Source organism: Talpa europaea (genome assembly GCF_964194135.1).
Source record: "Talpa europaea genome assembly, chromosome: 7".
NCBI classification, from domain to species: Eukaryota; Metazoa; Chordata; class Mammalia; order Eulipotyphla; family Talpidae; genus Talpa; species Talpa europaea.
Window position 1 is genome coordinate 55,714,699 of NC_140074.1, and position 19,714 is coordinate 55,734,412.

The following is a 19,714-nucleotide window of genomic DNA, read 5'->3' on the forward strand; positions in this document are numbered from 1 at the left end:
CGCACTTCCCTGTCCTACAACTCCCCAGCTCTTACCCTGCTCCACACTCAAAATGTAGGAATGGAAGTTGGAGAGTTGCAGCAAAAGCTACAACCACAGATAATTCTGTTCTATGCTAAGATGAAAACCAACAACCCAGTAAGACACAGGGATGAGGAACAATTTTCTGTCTTCTTGTTGCTAGTGCAGAGAAAGGGCTAAAAACCAGAAATATTACTGTGGCACCTGGTGGAAAGGTTAACAGGAGCTGGGCTTGTTTGGTTATTCACAGACTTTACACGGGGCTTACCCCTAAGACGGCTGCTATGAAGAGAAGACCCCTACCCTGGAGACCTAGGGAGTGAGCTTGGGAAAAGCTGCTGCTGCTGCTTTTTCAGGCGAGGGAGCGCTGACTTGATCTGCAAGAAGACCTGGACCTCAACTTCCCCACACCTTGGTCTGTGGTTACAAAAGAGCATTACAAAGTGTCTCAAGGGCTCAGAGGAGGGCTGGGAACTGGGGAAGGGGAGCAGCAGGACCACCTAGGACTCACAAGTCCGATTTGTCCTTTGAAACTCCTCCAGCTCTGTTTTCCTGCTCACAGCCAGCTGCAGCTCCTGCCGGATCACCTGGATCTGCTTCTCCAGCTCCGAGAGCTCCTGCATCACTGAGTTCCGAGCTCCGCCCAGCGAGTCCGCTTTCCCATTGGTGGTCAGCGAGGCAGGGAGCTCTCTTCTGGGAGGGAGAGGGATGTCCTGGTGCGTCCGGATGCCCAGCTGGTTCTGCCCTCCCTCATCACTGAAGGTGTATTTGCACTGGCTGTCATGACTCAGGTTGGACGTGTTCCACACGGTGAGCTGACGGGGTCCCACGTTGGACCTGGGAACAAAGAGACGCTTTAGATTTACCTTCTGCTCTGCAGCTCTCTAAGTGCTGTTCTCCATCTGTTAGTCATTTCCCGTGTGAATAACACGGAGCTGGGGAAGCATCTGAGATGAAGCAGCAAAGCTTCGGAAAGAGACTGCCTGCTGCAGAGGCACAGAGACTCAGGGGCCGATACACCCTTTTCCCCGGGAGCTCAAGGTCTCACCGAGTCTTATGCTGCCCTGAAACTGGAAGGGGCATATTGTCTGGGGCTCCGGGGAACCAGGAGACAGCACGTTCTTTCATGAAGAACCTCAGATGCCTTTTTATTCCCTTCCTGCTGGTGAGGCTCAGAAAACAGCGCTGACTTGAAACATTATATGGCTATAAAGATGGTGCTTTAGTAAAAGCGAGGACCTGCTTATTCAGCTGTTGGGTTCAAAGCATGAGCCTGCTGACAGGTTTTATAATCTGGCTCATCCTCAGTCCCCCAGGACCACCCTGATGTTTACTACTCGAGTTTGAGGCGAATAAAGGCATACAAGCTGCAAGTTTCAGCAAAAAGCTTCCCATTATAGGGATGACTTTATGTGGGTTGAGATGGACTGCTTAGGTTTGAAATAAAAAAACAACAAAAAAAAACCAAACAAACAAAAAAGAAAGTCTCAAGTTCATACTGGGATAATGAAAGCCAAATAGAGAAATACGTCCACAAGCCTCATTCAGGCCTGCGTCCAGCCACCTCCCGCCACTGCAGAGTTACTGCCACACGGGCAAGGCAGCGGGAGCCTTGTTTTGGAAACACCCTGACAGTTAGATGCAATGAGAAGAGTTTCTTTCTCCAAGAACAGATTAGAGCCCCGAGCAGCACAATTGCTGATTTCTTCTCACCTTGTAAAGGAGAAAGAGGAGGAGGATTATAACCACTTTAGCAATCTACTGTGGGGCAAAAGAAAGTAGAAACACACTATTAAAACCTCATGTTTTTGTTCCCAGCCATAGAACTGAATGGAATCTTTATTCCTGAACTCTTCTTGCCAGGAGGAGAAGGGGAGGACCTGCAGGGAGAAGGGTAAGGTGGGGGATGATTAAGTCTTGACTCAGTTATGTGGATGAGACAAAACGGTTCTATCTTGTTTGCCCTGCATAGATGGCAAAACAGGTCAAAGCTTTGCTCCTCTTTTCATTCAAGCCCCTCTGTCATGTGTGACTCTACAGTTCAACCCCATTATGGGGGGTCAGGGGGGAAATTCTGCTTTCCTTCCCCTTGAATCTGGTCTGGTCTCCCGACTTGCTTTGTTTCAAGAGAAAATGGCACAAGTGACAGTTCCAAGCCTAAACATTTATGACGCCTCACTCAGCTCTGTTCTCTCTCTCAGTATTCTGCCGCTACAATCTGAGCAAGTCCACACCAGTGTGCCGAGTGCGGAGAGTCTCCCGTCTTCATGGTTGACCCAGCAGAGGTCATCATGGATCAGCCAGCTCTTAGCCACACTCCCCCCCCCCCCCCATAACTGCCTGTGGGCCTGTGACCAAGCCCATCAAGATGAACCGGGTTGTGCCCAGGTCAGTAAACGGAGCAGCTGATCACAGATTCATAAGCAACGTGCTATTGTTCAGGACGTTACACACTGGGATAATTTCTCCCCTGGCAGACCAATACATGCCCTGAGCCATTAAACACAGAAACACATTCCAAACCGCCCTGCGGTTGTTTAACTTTTGTCATAGTTCACGTCTCAGATAAATGGGGAGGGGCACCGGAGCTCTGCTTTCACGCTTCCCAAGCTGGGCAGAGGTTGGATCATGAACCCACTTATAGCTCCCTGGCTTTACCCCTAGATGAGAGGTACAGTTACATTTTCCTTCTAGCCTTCGTGTTCCCTTTTAGTTTTCTTCATATATTTCCTATTGAGTTAGAATGATTTCAAGGAATCTGTGGTGTGTTATATGGTTTACAATTGCTGTGTGTCTAAGGGTGAGAGGAAAGGGAAAGGGGAATGTATTAGTAGCCCAGTGGGTGAAGGATAGACCAAAGCTTGTTTGAAATCACATGCTGAATAAACCAAAGACTATGCAGTTGATCCTGAGCAACTTAGGGGTTATGGGCACCAATCCCCTGTGTAGTCAAAAACCCATATATGACTTTTTTTTTAAAAAAGAGATTTATTTATTTATGCATGCAAGAACTGGGGTGTAGGTCAGAGGTGCTGGGGGTGAGAAGATTCACTAGAGACAGAGTGGGGAGCAGACCAGGCAGACTGACTGAAATACACTGCTGAGGGGAGCAGTGGGTGAGTCAGGAGTGGTCTGCTGCACCATGTGGGTAGCTCCCTGGCTGGGGATCGAACTCGTGCTGCAGGGGCTGAGGACAGCTACACAGTGCTGATGCTTAACCCCCTGCACCACCAGGGAGCATCCCCCCACCCCCATGTATGACTTTTAACTCTCCCAAAGCTTAAGTACTAATAATCTGCTGTTGACAAGAAGTCCTGCAATAACATACATAAATGGATCGACTAATACATATTTGGTGTCATATGTATTATATATTGTATTTTTACAATGAAGTTAGAAAAACAAAAGTGTTAAGAAAATCAGGAGGAGAAAACCCTGTCCTTACAGTACTGTCATGTATTTATCGATATTGTAAGTTGAGGTTGTCTGCTCATAAGAAAACCCAGGACCTGTGTTGTTCAAGGGTCAAGTGTATGTAAGTAGTCCCTTGCAACATTTACAATTTCCTCTGCTTTAAATTAAAAAATGAGCAAGATAAGGGGGGGTGCAATTGCATGGGGAATATAACCAAAATGAAAATGCATACATTGTGCAAAGATGAAAAAAGATGTAAGAATTATATAAAATAAAATATTTAAAAAAAAAAAGAAAAAAAAAAAACTACGTAAGTATACTGCGGCTATCTCCATTTAAGTCACAAGGATATCAGGAAAGTCCTTGGAAAAACCTACTTATTTTTCCAACTTAGCAATGTTATTTAAGAAAAAATAAAAAAGGACAATTAAAAAAATGAGCAAGATCTTCCTTTTTTAATAAGAAAAATAAATTTTAATTTTTTAATAATTTTTTTTATCATTGTTCATTTTTAAACAATATTTGCTTCCTCTCACCCCCTCAGGTGTAGTCCCCATAGGATTTCCTTCACCAATGCACCCGTGCACCATCATCTCAGACCCCAGTGCTCCTCCCTCTCTCTCTCTGATCCCTCTCCCTCCTCCTCCCCTGCAGGATGTCTCTGGTTTATAATTGTCTGTTTTTGCTTTGTTGTGTTTTATACTGCTATTATTTTTCACACTGATGCTTCTTATTTGGTTCCCCTGTTAAAATCTGCTTTTATACCATGGCCCCAAACGCCTCCAAGCCTTGCTTTAAACTTCTATGTCAATAATTCATTCATTTGGGGCCTCCCAAATGAAGGCTTAAGCGCAGCACTGTGAAGCTGTCCGCAGCCTCTGCAGCACAGGTTCGATTCCTGGCCAGCCTGGGAGATTCCCACATGGCACGGCAGACCTCTCTGTTGCGCCTGCTGCTCCCCTCAGCAGTGCTTTCTGTCTGTCTGCCTGTTCTGCTCTCCACTCTGTATCTAGTGAATCCTCTCACCCTCCCACACCTCTGGCCTGTACCCCAGCTATTGTATAAAAAAAAAATAAATCTTTAAAAAAAATTCATTCATTTGTTCTTTCAATCAACATGGAAAACATGGGAGAGATGACAAGTTGTAGCAGACATGGGCATTGGTAGAGATATTTTCCCAAAAGAAGAGGGAGGGTCCTCCCTGGTGGTGTAGGGGTTATGCTCAGCTCTATTACTGCTAAGGCCTGACTCCAATCCCTGGGCCAAGGAGCGAACCCATATGGCACAGCAGACCTCTCCTGTCTCTCTTGCTGCTCCCCTCAGCAGTGTATTTCAGTAGATCTGCCTGTTCTGCTCCCCACTCTGTCTTTGGTGAATCCTCTCACTGCCTCCGCATACCTCTGACCTACACCCCAGTTCTTCTACACAAAAATAAATAAGTTCACAAAAAAAGAAGAGGGCAAGTTTTCAAGCCACCAGATCTAACTCGAGTACTGTAGAATGATTGAATGTAGAGCATCTACATGTCTTCCTGAACTGTCTGGACAGCTACAGAAATCAGGTAAGTAGAGACAGCTAGTCTGGTCTTTTCCAGAGCTTTGTACATGTGTCTTTGTACATATAGGAGAACAAGCAGAAGCTGGTTTCTATGACAAATGCAGGCCAGTAGCACCACATGTGCTCTGACAGTTGACATGTGACTGTGGGCCGCTAGGAATGTGAGATGACAGATGTTTGGTGTCCGAGGGGAAAAACGAGCCTATCGTTGAGTTCGCCGCTACAGTTTCCATCCTCGGGTTTAGAGTGTCATGTGACCTGTGAGTTGTCTGCAATGAACACTAAAGACGGGCAAAACAAGCTCCACAGAGCAATCCTGTGACACGGAGGCTCATTCCTCCACTGGAAGGGTGCTGAGAGCTGTGGAAGCTCACATGCTCACTGTGCTTGACAGGCTGCAGGTGGGGCATGGTCGATCGGGAGGTGGCACAGGAAATGTGGGTCTCAGATAAACCAGGAGGACATGTTATGCCTTAGCTTCTAGTCAAAATAGAGGGTTCCAGAGACTCTGCCTAGAAAGATGAGTGGCGTGAAAGACACATTGGGCTCTTAGTCCAGGTGAGAGATGTGAACAGGAATCACGGTTGAAGACACAATCAGGGCCTCCCCAGTGGCGCAGCGGTTGAGCGCTGGGTTGCGAAGCTGCCCACAGCCTCTGCAGCGCCGGTTCGATCCCCGGCTGCTCCACGGCCATTGGAGGAGGGTCCCACATGGCGCGCAGACCTCTCCTGCCGCCCGCTGCTCCCTTCAGCAGTGTACTTCGGTCCTTCTGCCTGCTCTGCTCCCCGCTCTGGCTCTGGTGAATTCTCTCACCCTCCCGCGCTTCTGACTGTACCCAGTGCTTGTATAATTAAATAAAAATTGAATGGTTAAAAAAAAAAAAAAAGACACAATCACTAGGCTTCCTGCTTCTCTTACAGCTGGAAAACTAGCATCGTCATTATGAGATGGTGTCTTTACTACCACATCTTCTTGTGTTCCTTATATTTATGTTAAAAATAGTTATAGAACATGACAGACATAACATGGCATGGAGCAGCTGCGCCCTGATTGGTCTACAGCCTGTCGCTAGCAGGGCAGCAACATGAGAGAGTGCCACAGGCTGAGAGGGCGAGGGTGGTTGCTCAGTGACTGGAAAGAGGTTTTAAGACCTCAGTTAAAGAAGAAAAAAGAGATGATGGGAACAGTTGTGACAAGTTAGATGCAAACTGGAGAGGGGGAGACGGGAGAAGTCCCAGAGGAGGAATTGTTAGGGGGAAAAGGATGTCCTAAAGCTAATCCAATACAGGCTTTGTGGACTCCACCCCCACCCCAGACCAAAGCCATCAAGACTCTGGGAACTCCAAATCCCATCCCCCCCAAAGGGAAGGTGGCTGGGACCTGAGGGTTGGGTTAAGCAGCCAGGTTTGGTATAAAACCAGACATGTGGGATTTGGGAGGGTCCCTTTTTTTTTGGCTCTCCACCAGCTCGCAGCGTCCGGCCAGCTCTGAGAGTGCCTTTGGGTTTCTAGGTCGGCGGATCGGGTAGGAAGCATTAAAGACTTTATTTCCCTATTTTCTCCCTGACTTGTACATTTCCTCAATTCCCCTTCCCTTGTAAATAAACCTTTTATTAACCTTTTGTGTGGGCCTGTAGTGGAGTATTCATAAGTCCCTTTAAAGCGCGGGTGAGGACCCACAGCCAGGCAACCCGTTTTATATCGGGATTGCTCCGTAACAGTATCAGCATGAGAATGATTCATGTTACCCTGCTTTCCCTTTCCTTCAATTTTGAATGAGAGTTGTGAATATCTGATTTTAAAATTACCCAGAAAACCAGCCTTTGAGCTGAGGCTCTGCCACAGATGACAGAGTCTTCGGAGGTGATTCCCTGATGGAGGTCCCGGGCACAGGAAGACCCAGGAGGGCCGCCCTGGGCAGGCAGCTTGGGACAGAGGCCAGCCAGGAACTTGACCCAAATGCTTCTGACATCTTTACCTTCATGAATGAGACAACGATCGTCTCCAGACTGGAGGTGGGGAAGGTGTGAAGTTTCAATTTTCAGATGTCATCTGTGCATTTAATACTTAATGAGTTGCTTTCTTCTGGGGAGTTTATAGTAAGAGTGCCAGGAAATGGATTAAGCTGAACACATCTGTTGCGTATTTCAATATCCCTGGGTGTGCTGGAGAGGAATGGGGAGTGGGAACATGCTCACGAGGAGCTATCTCAGGGAAGTAATTGCCCGTGGTACTACTGCATTAAGTCTCACAGGCTATGGCTAATATTGGCTAATATTTATTAGGTACTTGCTTTGTTTTCATTTAATCAACAACTCCTTTAACCTCAATTTCACAAATGAGGAAACTGAGGCAGAGAGAGTTCAGCACAAAGTCACTTATGTCAGAGACAAGGGCTGGGGATGAGATGTTTGACTCCAGAGCCCACGCCCACACTTTCAACCACAACATATCTTGGCAATACAGCATTTTGGAGTCCAGACATAGACACACATGCTTTTTATTCCATCTGATCTACTTCTATTTGAAACTACATAAATTTTCACAGATTTTGTTTGTCAACAACTTAGTCCTGAATTATTTACACATAATTCCACTTTTGAGCATGGAGTCTTGGTTATTACATGGCTAAACTTGATTTTGGTAAATATAAAGGGGCTTGGCACTGCTCTCTTCTTACCTCTTTTCCACACGTTTAGTCTTGAAACACTGCTGCTTTTCTTCTACAAATGATGTGTTTAGTGCTCTGTGTAATCTCTGGCGGGAAGAACAGATTCACACGGAGAGATCGTTAGTGGCACACAGTGAGGGGGAATGTACTGCTGGAGACTTAACAGTGTATCTCGTAGCAACAAACCTAGGGTCTTTAAACAAATTTCCAGAGATGCCTGAAAGTAGATCAACATTCAGTCCCAAATCTCAAGAGAACATGAATTCTGATTATACATTATTATTCTGCTGGCGGAAAAAAAGTAATTGGAGAGGATGCTTATAAATGCTCTCAGTTGTGAAAAGGCATGTGATACAAAAGAAGAGAGCACAGCTAATTGTGGCAAAGGGCCTCCTTTGCTAAAGGCAAGTCAAAAAAAAAAGTCAGTGTGAATTTCTCAGCAGCCAAAACAAAGAAGGGAAGGACTTGAGAATTACACTAATCCTGTTAACACACAATGGAGGAGATGGGTTGTCTGCTGCGTTCTCCTTAGGAGACCAAATACTTCCTAGGATGAAAGTAGGAAGAACAGGGCTCAAGCATAACTGAAGCCGTGATCGTAACCTATTTAGAAAAATGAACAAAATCCTACAATATTACGAGAGAGGGCTGAGGAGAGATGGATGGGGCAGGAGCAGCAAAACTGGCGGCCTGGCTGCAAGGAGTCCATCCTGGGCCCTCAGATGGCTGCTCCTCCCCCCTCACCTCTTTCTTGCTCAGGTAAACCTGCTGCCTCTGCTAGAGCCCCTTCATCATTAAAAGCCTTCTGAGTATATTGTTCTCCATGCCACTTTCCTTCCAGGAGGGATGTATAGAAGTGTGAGCTGGGAGAGTCTGTCTGCCTGAGTTTCAGTGCTTCCTGCGAGTGAGCCTGTTGGTGTCTCAATCACATGAAGAGGAACTTTGACCTCAGCAGGCCTGGAATTGATCCTGGCAGACATCAGATGCCTGGACCAGTGAAAAAACAGAGGGAACAGGGGCCAGTGGATTCATCTAAGTGGGAACAGGGACTTTAAAGTTTCACTTAATGGATTTCCATTTTGGCAGGAAGGAATTGGTAGGAAACACATCTTTCATACCGGCTCTTCAGATGGTCATAGTAAATGAAATCAGGTTAAAAACAATTCTACCGCTTTCATTGTGAGCAACATTGAAGGGGTCTATAAAAGGAAGACACATTATGGGATAGCTTAAGGGTAAAGGGAATTAATGGGCTAGAGAGAACTCCATTGTCTACACTGAGAGCGTCTAGCTACACCACCCCAATTCTCTTGGTAACTCGCCATTTGTCAGTTTGATCGGGCACTGGGGATCTTCCTCTTCCTGGACCTCCTGGCAAATTACTGCAGCAGGATGGCCACACACTCACCTGGCTGGTGTGGAGCCAGTATTGCAGCCGGGACTTGTTCTTGATTCGTGGTAGCAGCAGCCTGTACACTATGTGCTCACCAATGGTTGTCAAGATGGACAGACCAAACCCGATGCACAGCATCACGAAGAGTCCAGAGAAGTGCTTGATGCCCATTTGCAAAGTCTGTGGGAGAACCGGAAAGGAAAGGCCATGAATGGGGTGCTCTACCTGGTCCCACACCTGTTCCTGTTCACTCTTAGATGCAGGTTCTTTTTCTTGGACTAGAGTGAAGCTGGACACTATCCTTCCCTGTGTGCTCTGAAGACTTCACGAGACCACACTGTGAAAGGAACCAGCCAGCAGTGAGAGCTGCTGCAGAGTCAAGTCCTGGAGAGCCATCCCATCGCCCTATTGCATGAATGGTTCCTCGACTTTCTTCTTGCTTCTAAGGTGATGTTCTCTTACATGCTCTATGGAAAAGGTATTATTCAGTCACTGATGACACAGGCACCATGCAGTCACATTGATGACAAGAGTCATTCCTGCACCAAGACAGACATTTGATACACTGAGTGCCTACTATGTGTTCCACGGGATGGGAACTTGTCCCATGTCCCTGCTTTTAACAGCTTGAGTCTAGGGAGGAAACAATCATTTATATCCGATGTAGTGATCCACATACCTCCTGGGTTTTGGGGAGAAGCTGGCTCATGAGATAGAATTTAAAACAAGAGGTAGAATGGGGAAACCTCGAGTGGGGAAAGTCAGCACCCTAAGTTGAGTGCAAGCATAAACAAAGAAGAGGCATGACTTTTTGGCACAGTGATGGAGCGAGGGGTGAAACACTGCTGCAGCTTAGGGGCTGGGCAGACGAGGTGTGTGCAGTGAGGGAGAAACACGGCCATAGTCAGAAAGCTCAGATGCCAGCGTTAAGGAGCCTGAGTGGCACCCCTACTGCTGGGGGTTTTGGGTCATCATCATCAGTAATTTTTTAGCACTTAATATGTTCAGGGGATAGTTCTGGACACTATCAATGTAGCAACTTGTTTACTATTCATGGTGACCTATGAGGTATGTAACTTACTATTTCCATCTTATAGGTGAGGAAACTTTGGAACCAAGTTGTTAAATGACTTATTCAAGGTCACATAACTAATAAAGGGTCGAGCTGGGTTCAACCCAGGCAGTTTGGCTCCTGAGCCTCCACTCTTCAACATCTCATTGGACTGATAAGATCCTCCCATCTTCTTGAAGGGTCTCCCTTTCCTTCTTTCTCCCCACCTCCACTGGGATTAATTACTTATCTAAGACCATACAAGTGAATAAAAGGGGGAGGCAGGCTATGGATTTAGGCTTGTCTGATGCCAAAGCCCACACTGCTTTTCTAGTGAACACCATAGAAGATCCCTTCCAATCGAATACTAGTAGTCTCTTAACGACTTGTAAAAATTTTTATTCAAAACTCTCCATCTGAATTGGAAATCCTCTACAATCTGTCTGTGAGCGCCAATGAAAATATTTAAATCGTGTCTGAGTCTTCGTGATAAGAGGTGCAGCTGCAGTTGTAATTCAGCTGTTCTTCCCCTGGGACCACACTGTTTCAGCGCTAGCCAGTGGGTGTGTGATCTGCCCCACATTAACAAGTGAAAAATTTTTCTTATAATAAAGTGCAACTTGCTCCACTTGACATTTAGCATTGGTCAGAGGAAGAAGAAGATAAGTCAGTTTGCATGCAAAGCAGAGTCTTTTGCCATTGAATGTGACTGGAGCTGAGCCATGTCCAAGGTCATTGTACCAGTGACACAGTTCCCTCATTCCTGCCACCAACAGTCCTTGAGACCTGTGTTTCCTGAGGACTCATCAATTAATCTTCTTGCTTCAAAACATGGAGCACTGGACCTCCCCAGTGGCACAGGGGTAAAAGAAAGTGATATCAAGCTACTGCCAGCCACTATAGCATGAGTTCAAGCCTCCTGGCCAGCCAGGGAGCTAACCCACATGGCACAGCAGACCTCTCCTGCCTCGCCCGCTGCTCCCCTCAGCAGTGTATTTCTGTCAATCTGCCTGTTCTGCTCCCCACTCTGTCTTTGGTGAATCCTCTCACCGCCCCCCACATCTCTGGCTTACACCCCAGTTCCTGTATGCATAAATAAATAAATCTTAAAAAAAACTGGAGCACTAGTCTTTTGATAATTCCCTTCTTACTGAATCTGTTGCTTACAACTGAAGAATCTTTCTCGATAGACTACTTAAAAGATTAAACTCCTCTAGCCATGAGGTGTGACTATAACTTCATTTTAGATGGACTTTATTTCTTATAAGAACATTGAAAGGAATGGGTAGAGCCTGTTCTAGGAAGGTTTTGCTGACAGAGTATGGCTTTGCCTTTCTTTGTGTTTCTCCAGAAGCTTGGTGAAGAGTATCGAGCATATATTAAATTATACAATTATGCTATTTTGTACAATAAATTTATTTTCTTTGAATGAATGCATAATTTATACAACTTATTATGTAAAGGCTTATTAGATATCTGAAAAAGAACTTAGTTACATTTGCTCTCAAGATTCCTAGTACCTATTTAGTACTTTTGCCCAGAACAATATAACTATAAGAACCAGGGAAAATGATTTTACTTATTTATTTATTTTTTAATGATCTACTGCATTAAATTTTGTAGGATTTCCTCTTTAATATGTGTAAAGCCAAATCCCAGAGTCCAAAATAATTTTCTTTTTCTTTAATAAGGGAGTTGGAGGAATAATGTATTTAGTGAGAAGTAAAGGAGGAAAAAAGGCTGCAAAGCTTCTGAAATATTTATAACTCCTAGATAGTTGAGAGCAGAAAGAGGAGGATGAAAATGTTGTTTCTAATTTTGAAGACCTGACTTCTTCCTTTTTCCACTCTATTATTTTTCCCAGAAGAGCTGTGAGCTATTTTAAAATTTGGCAAATTAAAATGTATGGCCCTTTGAGGATAGTCGATAGATGATGGGTCCCTGCAAGAAGTGTGGGCTCCAGAGGTACCAAGGACAGAGTTTCGGGGGGAGAGAGCCTGGCTGGAGAGATGAGTAAGGTTGTGCAGTGCAATCTTTAAGGATTTCTAAAAGGAAAATCGCTTAGTAATGATAAAGAGGAAGAAGGATATTCACATAGAGAATCTGGAAATTTCTCATCAATGAAGGGAATTTAAAGACCACATTTAACAAAAGATACAAAAGAGGAGAGGATTTGCAAAATCCAGGGAGACACTGTGTAAGCAAAGTTAACTGTGCTTACACATTTGGATAAGCAAAAAGATACAGACTGACAACATCTGCCTGTGGAAACTTCACATCACTTTCCAGACCCTGGGGAATTGGGACACCTCTATCTACTCTAACCTGGAAGTTGTTTAGTGGTTCATCTCCAAAGCACTGTCCAAGCTGCTAAGGAGACATCTATTCTCTGTTCCAGCGGCTCCCCAACCTCCTATTCCTTCTAGACTTGGGGAACCATCATTTAGCCTTGGAACTGGTATTTAATTTGCTATATTCAATCCATTCTGCAGAGTTTCTAAAATCTCTATTATTTAAAAAACCCAGGAAAAGATCTCTAAGAATTAATTTTGAGATAATTACCCATAATCCTACTATAAAAATAAATCTCCATTTTCTTTTCTGAACTATGGCTGTATGCATACATATTTTCTGGAGATGTAAATGTAAACTATACCAATGACATTAAAAAAAATCTTAATGGGGCCTCCCCTGGTGGTGCAGTCATTGAGCGCTGGGCTGCGAAGCTGCCAGCCGCTGCAGCGCTGGTTCCATCCCTGCCTGCTGGCAAGGGTCCCACATGGTGAGCAGACCTCTCCTGCCACGCCTGCTGCTCCCCTCAGCAGTGTATTTCATCAATCTGCCTGTTCTGTTCCCGGCTCTGGCTCTGGTGAATTCTCTCACCCTCCCGTGCTTCTGACTGTACCCAGTGCTTGTATAAAATAAATAAATAAATCTTTAAAAAAAAATCTTAATGTAATTTTCTAAAGTTTTATGTCTTTTCAGTCATTTTATTTATGAATTTTAATGGTTTTATATTATCACCGATTATTTTATCATAATTCCTCAAATATCAGGTGTTAAATTTTCTGATGCTATTTTTTACGTATATGATAAATATTACTGCAATCACAAATTCTTTTGTGTATTGTATTTTAAAAAATCATTTTAGATTCTTTCTTAGATATATATTGTGGTGGGTGGGATTACTGGGTCAGAGTATCTAACTGTTTTGATGTCTTATGATGTGTGAAATGACCCTCTTTAAGTATGGAAACTATCCCCAATGCTGTCAAAGATGCCCCAAAGCACAGGATGCTCATACTTTCTACAACTCTGTCTTAAAATTAGTTATTTCCCCTGTTTATTATGATTTGTATTTATTCAATTAGTGAAGTCTGCAGTGCTTTGGTATTTTACTATATCCTTCTATTTGAATCAAGATGTCCAATTATGCATTTTAGACATAGTGAGGCTTCTTATTGACAATCACATTTGTTACAAATGTTTCTCCAAATTTTCTTGTTAGCTTTTATATAATTTTATATAATTTTTATATAATATATATAATTTATATAATTTTATATCACTGTACCAATTTCAAGTATTATAAAATTGCTATTGTTTCAGTTTTAGAAAGTATTAGTTGTTGGCATAAGTATTTTATAACCAGTTGTTTATTTTTTAAAAATAATGAACATGTCAATCTGTCTTGAGCTTTTTGGCTTGAGTGGAATGTACTACTTTCTCTTAATTGATATTTAATGTCAGCCTCATGCTTCAGTGGCACCTTATCCAAATAAATAAATAAAAGGCCACCTTCATTCTGGGATGGACTGCATTCTTTCACACTAATTTTAAAATTTTATTGAGAATTCAGATTTTAAAAATAGTGGCAAATAAAAAAATCACTGTGAGAACAAATATCATGTAAAACTAACAACGACCACAAAATTGAACATTTGTGGGTCAGATTTAACTTCTGAGCTGTTAGTATCCCTTCAGGGTTGTGGTTTTTCATTATAGATCAGCTGATGCCTTTATAAGCTGCTGCCACGTGATTTGTGTTGATTTACCTGGTGACCAGCCACAGGGGTAGCTCTGGCATGGAGCCAGTATGACTGGAGAGAGACCCACTTCTGATTTTCCATTTAGAGGCTGAGTCCCTCTATCACCATATACCCTGTCTTAAAGCATATACCACTTTTCCCTTTTCAAGGCATGCAAAGCAGGTAAAGCACAATTGCCAGCTTAAAGACACACGCTATACTCTAACAGAGAGAACGGATAGTAAAAATAAAGAATAAACTTTGTAATAAAAGAATTCCTGGGTTTTTCTTGAGAATGCCTACAACATGTGATTGATGAAGTCATAAACCCAACTTGACGGAGACCATCTTTTTTCTCATGTTTCAGAAAAATAAAAAAAAAAAACCCACCCCAAACTGTCTAGTGGTTTGGGGATTGCAACATATGGTAGAGAACAGACACAATTCATTAATACAGGATTCATAACAACATATTGCTACTGATCTCTATTGCCTCAAAGCATATTGGTTGCTGTTGTCAGTTTAATCTAAATATTGTCCCCTATTTCTCAAGATGAAATGAAGGTGGAAGACAATCTAATGCCTTGCTAATGGTATTTTTGTTTTTGCAATTGCTAGAATCAAAAGGAGTGAGGGACTGCTTGCTTCTAATAAGCAATTTACCCCTTTTTTGTGAAAACTGAGACTTGATTTGATTACATTAATAAGGTAATTAATTTTGGGTTTCTTGGGCACCACTTTTCATTGAGTGTGTGTGGGATTCCCCACACCACAAAGAATGTTTGGGACACCAGCTGTGTGTCCTGGAATTTAGTTTCATTCTGATACTACCTCCCCAGAGGTACAAAAACAACCCCCTCCCCACCAGCTTCAGACTAAGCCCAGGCTGTTATCTGTACTTCTAACCAACAGGCTACAAATCATATGTTCCCACCATTTCTTCCTTGGGTGCTAGTAATTGAGGAAAACATTTCACTTACTAGATTACTGCTTTATTACTCAGCAACAGCCAAATGCAAGAGATGCACAAGGCAAAGTGTTGGGAGGGGCATGGAGCTTCCAGGCTCTCTCCAGGCGCACCTTTCTTCCAGCCTCTCCATGTGTTCACTAAACCTGAAACTCAGAACCCAGTCCTTTCAGGTTTTTATCGAGGCTTCATTATACTGGCCTGACTGATTAAATCATTGGCCTTTGCTGATTATGCCAACCTTCAGGGTCTTACCCCTCCCCTGAGGTATGGGGGAGTTGGGAATGGGAGTTGGGAATGTTTGATTCTCCAGGCAATCAGAGCCATCCTTAGGTGTTTTGTAAAAGCCACCTCATTAATATAGGATTACAAGAGCTCTGTGCCAGAAATAGGAATGAAGACCAAAATACTTTTTATAAATCACAATCGCACATAAAGCTATCAGAAATAATTTGAGGCAAGTTAGTCTAGGAACCATAAAAATAGAAGACTATGCAGTGAGCTGGAAAAAAGCTCAGCATTTGGGGTCAGAAAGCCTAGTTCAAGTCCTTGCTTTATTACTCTCCAACTGGGAGACCTTGGGGAAGATTCAGAAATCTCTATAGCATCATCTGTAAAACTGATGTAAAACACCCACCTCACAGTGCCATTTTGATGATTAGTAAAGCAAGTATAACAGTAAATGGGGTCGTTCAATAAATTTTAATTTCTATTTTCACTCCAAGGAGTTGTTTAGAACTAGATTTGTTGGCGACCAACAATTAATGGAGAGAAAAAAGTCCCTCGGCATTCTATCTGGTGTGATTTTTCTTCCCCCAAATCCATACAGTCAGATTTCTCTAGTGCTGAAACTAGAAACAGGATATCAATTTGGGGTCATTGGCACAAAGGCTTAGGTAGTAATATGAAGTAGCTTGCTAATTTCAGCCACTCCTGAAGCTGAAATATTTTTCTCCTTCTTGCTAAATTTGAACATGGAATTCAATGTTTTAAACCCTGGGCCATAATTTAAAAAATGTCATACTTCATTGTGCACACTGCATAGTATATAAACAATCCTTCTTTAATCCTCATTTTCCTCATGCAGAGTGGCGTCCACAGCCAAATAGCTTAGACTAGAGTGGGAGATGCTCTCTTTTAAACTTTCTTCAGTTAAGAAATCTATGGTGCCCTTTGCAAGTGAGGGGATGTAGAGGACCTTGATTTTATTTTCTGGATTAGGACTACACAAATGTCCAGTTAACGCTAGCGTGGTGTAGTTAAATACCAAGCAAAGATTCAAAAGGAACAAGAAAAGTACCGTCTCCTTTACATATTGATCTAATAGAAGTGGAAGAGGCTGAAGTACAATGAACCCATAGTGCTCTAGGCACTTGATGTGTTTTATCCTTTTGATTCTTCAAAATAATGTTATGGTGGAGTCTCATTTTAATCAGGAGGAATGACACAGAAAGGTCAAGTAATTGGTTATGCTCACACAGCCAGTAAGAAGTGACTGTGATAAAAACCCACTTGTAACTGAGTTCAAACTCAGGTGTGTCTGAGTCTTTGAAGCATGTTACTCACATGACTGATGATTAACACCTTATTTAAAGGGCTGCAAAGGTATTAAAAAGACAGAGAGGGATTCTTATTCTTTGTGGTTCTTAAATAATCTAAGTAATAGTACATATGGCAAGGTGATGTGAGGAGGTGGGCACCTGACAATAGTTATGCTTGTGAACTTATTTTTCCTTTTTTTTTTTTTTTGTGAAGACTACCAGCTTCTTCAAAATATAAGGACAATAAATTTCCATGAAAAGGATCTTCTTATCATGACATGTCACTTCACTTTTATTCCTTGGCTGAGTATGTGTGGGAAGGGTATGTTTCACCATTCTGGTATTTTGAGTCTTAAGCGCCTTCTGTTCAGAGTGTTCCACTGTGAATAAAGGGCTGGTGCAAAGTGGCAGGCATGGGCCCCCTCCTGGCACAGCTTTTCTGAGGAGAAGCTTGTTCTCTGAGAACTGACAGTAGGGATCTCAAAATGTTCGCATCATCCAGGGTGCAGCAGTAGAGCACATACTGCTACTACGCAGGCTACCCTCAAACAGGAACAATGAAAAGTGTTTATCTATGCTGAGATGGACTATCCCCACCATATCCAGTTTCATGCTACTGACATGATGTCTCTGAACTTGGAGCCGGGAAGCGATGTATGCCTTGGCGCTTGCCAAGAGAGAACGAGCTTTAGATCGTTCCTTGTGTGTAGGTGTAGTGGGGTGTGAGGGATTTTGGGCTGAAGGTTATTTTAGAGAAAATGCTTTCTGGGATGAGAGGGCGCTCAGCTTCCATTCGAGGCCCCAAGTCAGGTCCTTGAATATGAGCTTAGCTAATGCAGAGGTGCTTGCCTGGCTCTGTATCTTGTGAGTGCCAGGAACACCACCATTTCAGCATCCTGGGGAGAGTTCACTGGAAGGCAGAGTCTTTACTGTCTCCCTCCACCTCCCAGTACTAAGAATGACCGACTCATTCTCATTCCCTCCAAGTGGGTATGGCTGAGTGTTGGAGGTGAGAAAAATTGGGGGGGGGGGAGTTTCCTGCCCTGTGTGGTTGAAAGTCCCTTTAACTAAATCGAACTGAACTTACTGGGGCAGGAGCAGCCAACCCCCAAAACTTACTGTCATTGAGGCTGACTGTTTAGCTGGGCACTTAGTCCAGGCCTGGCATTTCTTACAAGACCCCTGAGAACAGTTCATCTTCAGGAGCTAGAGCAATGACACAGGAGTGGCAGGACGGGACTCTTAGCCCTCAAGACAAACTCAGGGATTTCTAGATGTGGGCGCTCGGCTGTGACTAGAAAAGGAAAAGAAGGGTTTTGTTGCTCAGGAAGAGGTGATTAAAAGGTGCTTGGTCAAGAGAAATACACTTTCCTTGTTGCTAACAACAGAAAGCTAACAACTTGTCAATAGACACCTGAACACAAGTAAAAGAAAACCATTCACCTTAAACTTGAATTGTACAATTTCTCCCCCATATAAACCACGAGAAGTCAAGACAAAGATGTATATTTTCATATTTTGGAACTTCATGTTCTTCTTGACTCTTTATAGTTTGATCTCTGAATCAAAATAAAGAAAAATAAGTTTATTAACTGATGAAAACTTTCCTCACACACCATCTTGTGCTCTCCCATCCAGGGGGTTAGCCTGAGTCATTGGGAAAATTACTTAACGACATTGAGTTATTCATGAGATTCACGTGAGAACATGTGGCTTCACAAAGAGAAATACTCCCAGTTAAGTTAGAGTGACACTTGCTAGGTGTTTTGAGCTGATCTTGAAAGAGAAAAGCAAGCTGAAGTTAGTGGGTGGATGCTTAAAATTTCACATAATTAAGGCCATCTTCTTGTGGATCTCCAGGTGTTTGACCACGGCACTGAATTCCTCGAAGGATATTTTCCCATCACCGTCTCTATCCAGGATGATGATGGTTTTGTCCACAAGCTGCTGTAAATTCCAATCGGTCAGGTTGGTCCCCACCATCATCTTCAGCACCTGGAAGAGCTCCCCGTTGGAGATGAAGCCGTCTTTATCCATGTCATAGATGCTGAAAGCAAACCTCAATTTCTGCTGCTCGTCTCCCTTGACACTGAACTGGGAGGTACCCCAGATGAACTCCTTTAAGTCCACTTCGCCATTGCCGTCGATGTCAAAGATGTCGACTACTCGCTGCACCAACGGGTTGTGCTGCAGCTGGGGGAGGGCCATGAATTCCTGCAAGCTCACTGTGCCTGAATGGTCCAAGTCCAGCTTCTTAAACTTCTTGCACAGACATCTAACTTCATCGCGGTCAAAGTGAGAGCACATCTGTGCTGGGTAACTGGCTTCATTCCCCATGGTGGGCGCCCGGGGCTCAGGGGCTCACCCGCAGGGTCAGAGGCGGCACCTCCCCAGGCGCGTGAGGGACAGTTGAGCGGGAGGGAGCGGGATGAATGCGCGAGGGCTCCCGTAGGGTGGACTCACGGACCCCCTGAACTGGCCGAGAAAAAGAACCCTTTGGGGAAGTGGGCGGGGAGCGAAGAGGAGGGAAGCTCAGGGAGGCGGGAGCTTGCAGGGGAGAGAGGACCGGAAAATCAGAAGAGCAAGTGGAGCTGGAGGACGACCAGGAGAGAGGGGCTGAGAGCTAAGACCCTCCCTTCTCATCTCAGGCCCTTGTCGGTTTCCATTAGAATCCTCGTGTATTTTGCTATTACCCTCGCACTTTCTCACTTTTCTTTTCTTTCCCTAGAAAGTCGCCCCCAAAGGGAAAAGGGCTGCATTAGAAATACTTCTGGCAATGTAGCCAGCAGCTTCTGACATCAGTAGCACCCAGTGCTGGTGTATTAGTAGCTCACTGAGTCCCTAGGATGGCTGCACAGTAAGCATAAGGAGGCTTTGATTACACTCACTCAGTCTTTGAATATATATTTATGAAGCACTTACTGCATGTTACTTTGATAAAAAATACGATTAAAAATAATTTTAAAAATAAAAAAAGAAATGCAATTCAAAGGGAATTGGGGAACTCTAGGACACTAGATCAAACAGAAGGAGGAAAATACTCCCTCACTCAAAAATGTTGGTAGGAAACCA

General features: G+C 43.8%; 2 protein-coding genes across 2 annotated transcripts in view; both read right to left on the reverse strand.

The window, feature by feature from the left end:
- Positions 1-521: 521 nt before the first annotated feature.
- The window catches only part of GRIN3A (glutamate ionotropic receptor NMDA type subunit 3A), a gene marked incomplete at both ends in the record, with an annotated part of 150,100 nt that continues 130,907 nt past the window's right edge, over positions 522-19,714 (reverse strand). Inside the window, 3 exons of the mRNA XM_084236392.1 lie at positions 522-858; positions 7,672-7,748; positions 9,071-9,235. Of these exons, the coding sequence (XP_084092518.1) occupies positions 522-858; positions 7,672-7,748; positions 9,071-9,235 (579 nt within the window). The remainder of the gene's footprint in view (positions 859-7,671; positions 7,749-9,070; positions 9,236-19,714) is intronic.
- PPP3R2 (protein phosphatase 3 regulatory subunit B, beta) lies at positions 18,467-18,979 on the reverse strand (the record flags this gene model as incomplete). Its single annotated transcript, XM_084236391.1, has 1 exon — positions 18,467-18,979. The coding sequence occupies one exon, from the start codon at positions 18,977-18,979 to the stop codon at positions 18,467-18,469; it is 513 nt and encodes a 170-aa protein (XP_084092517.1).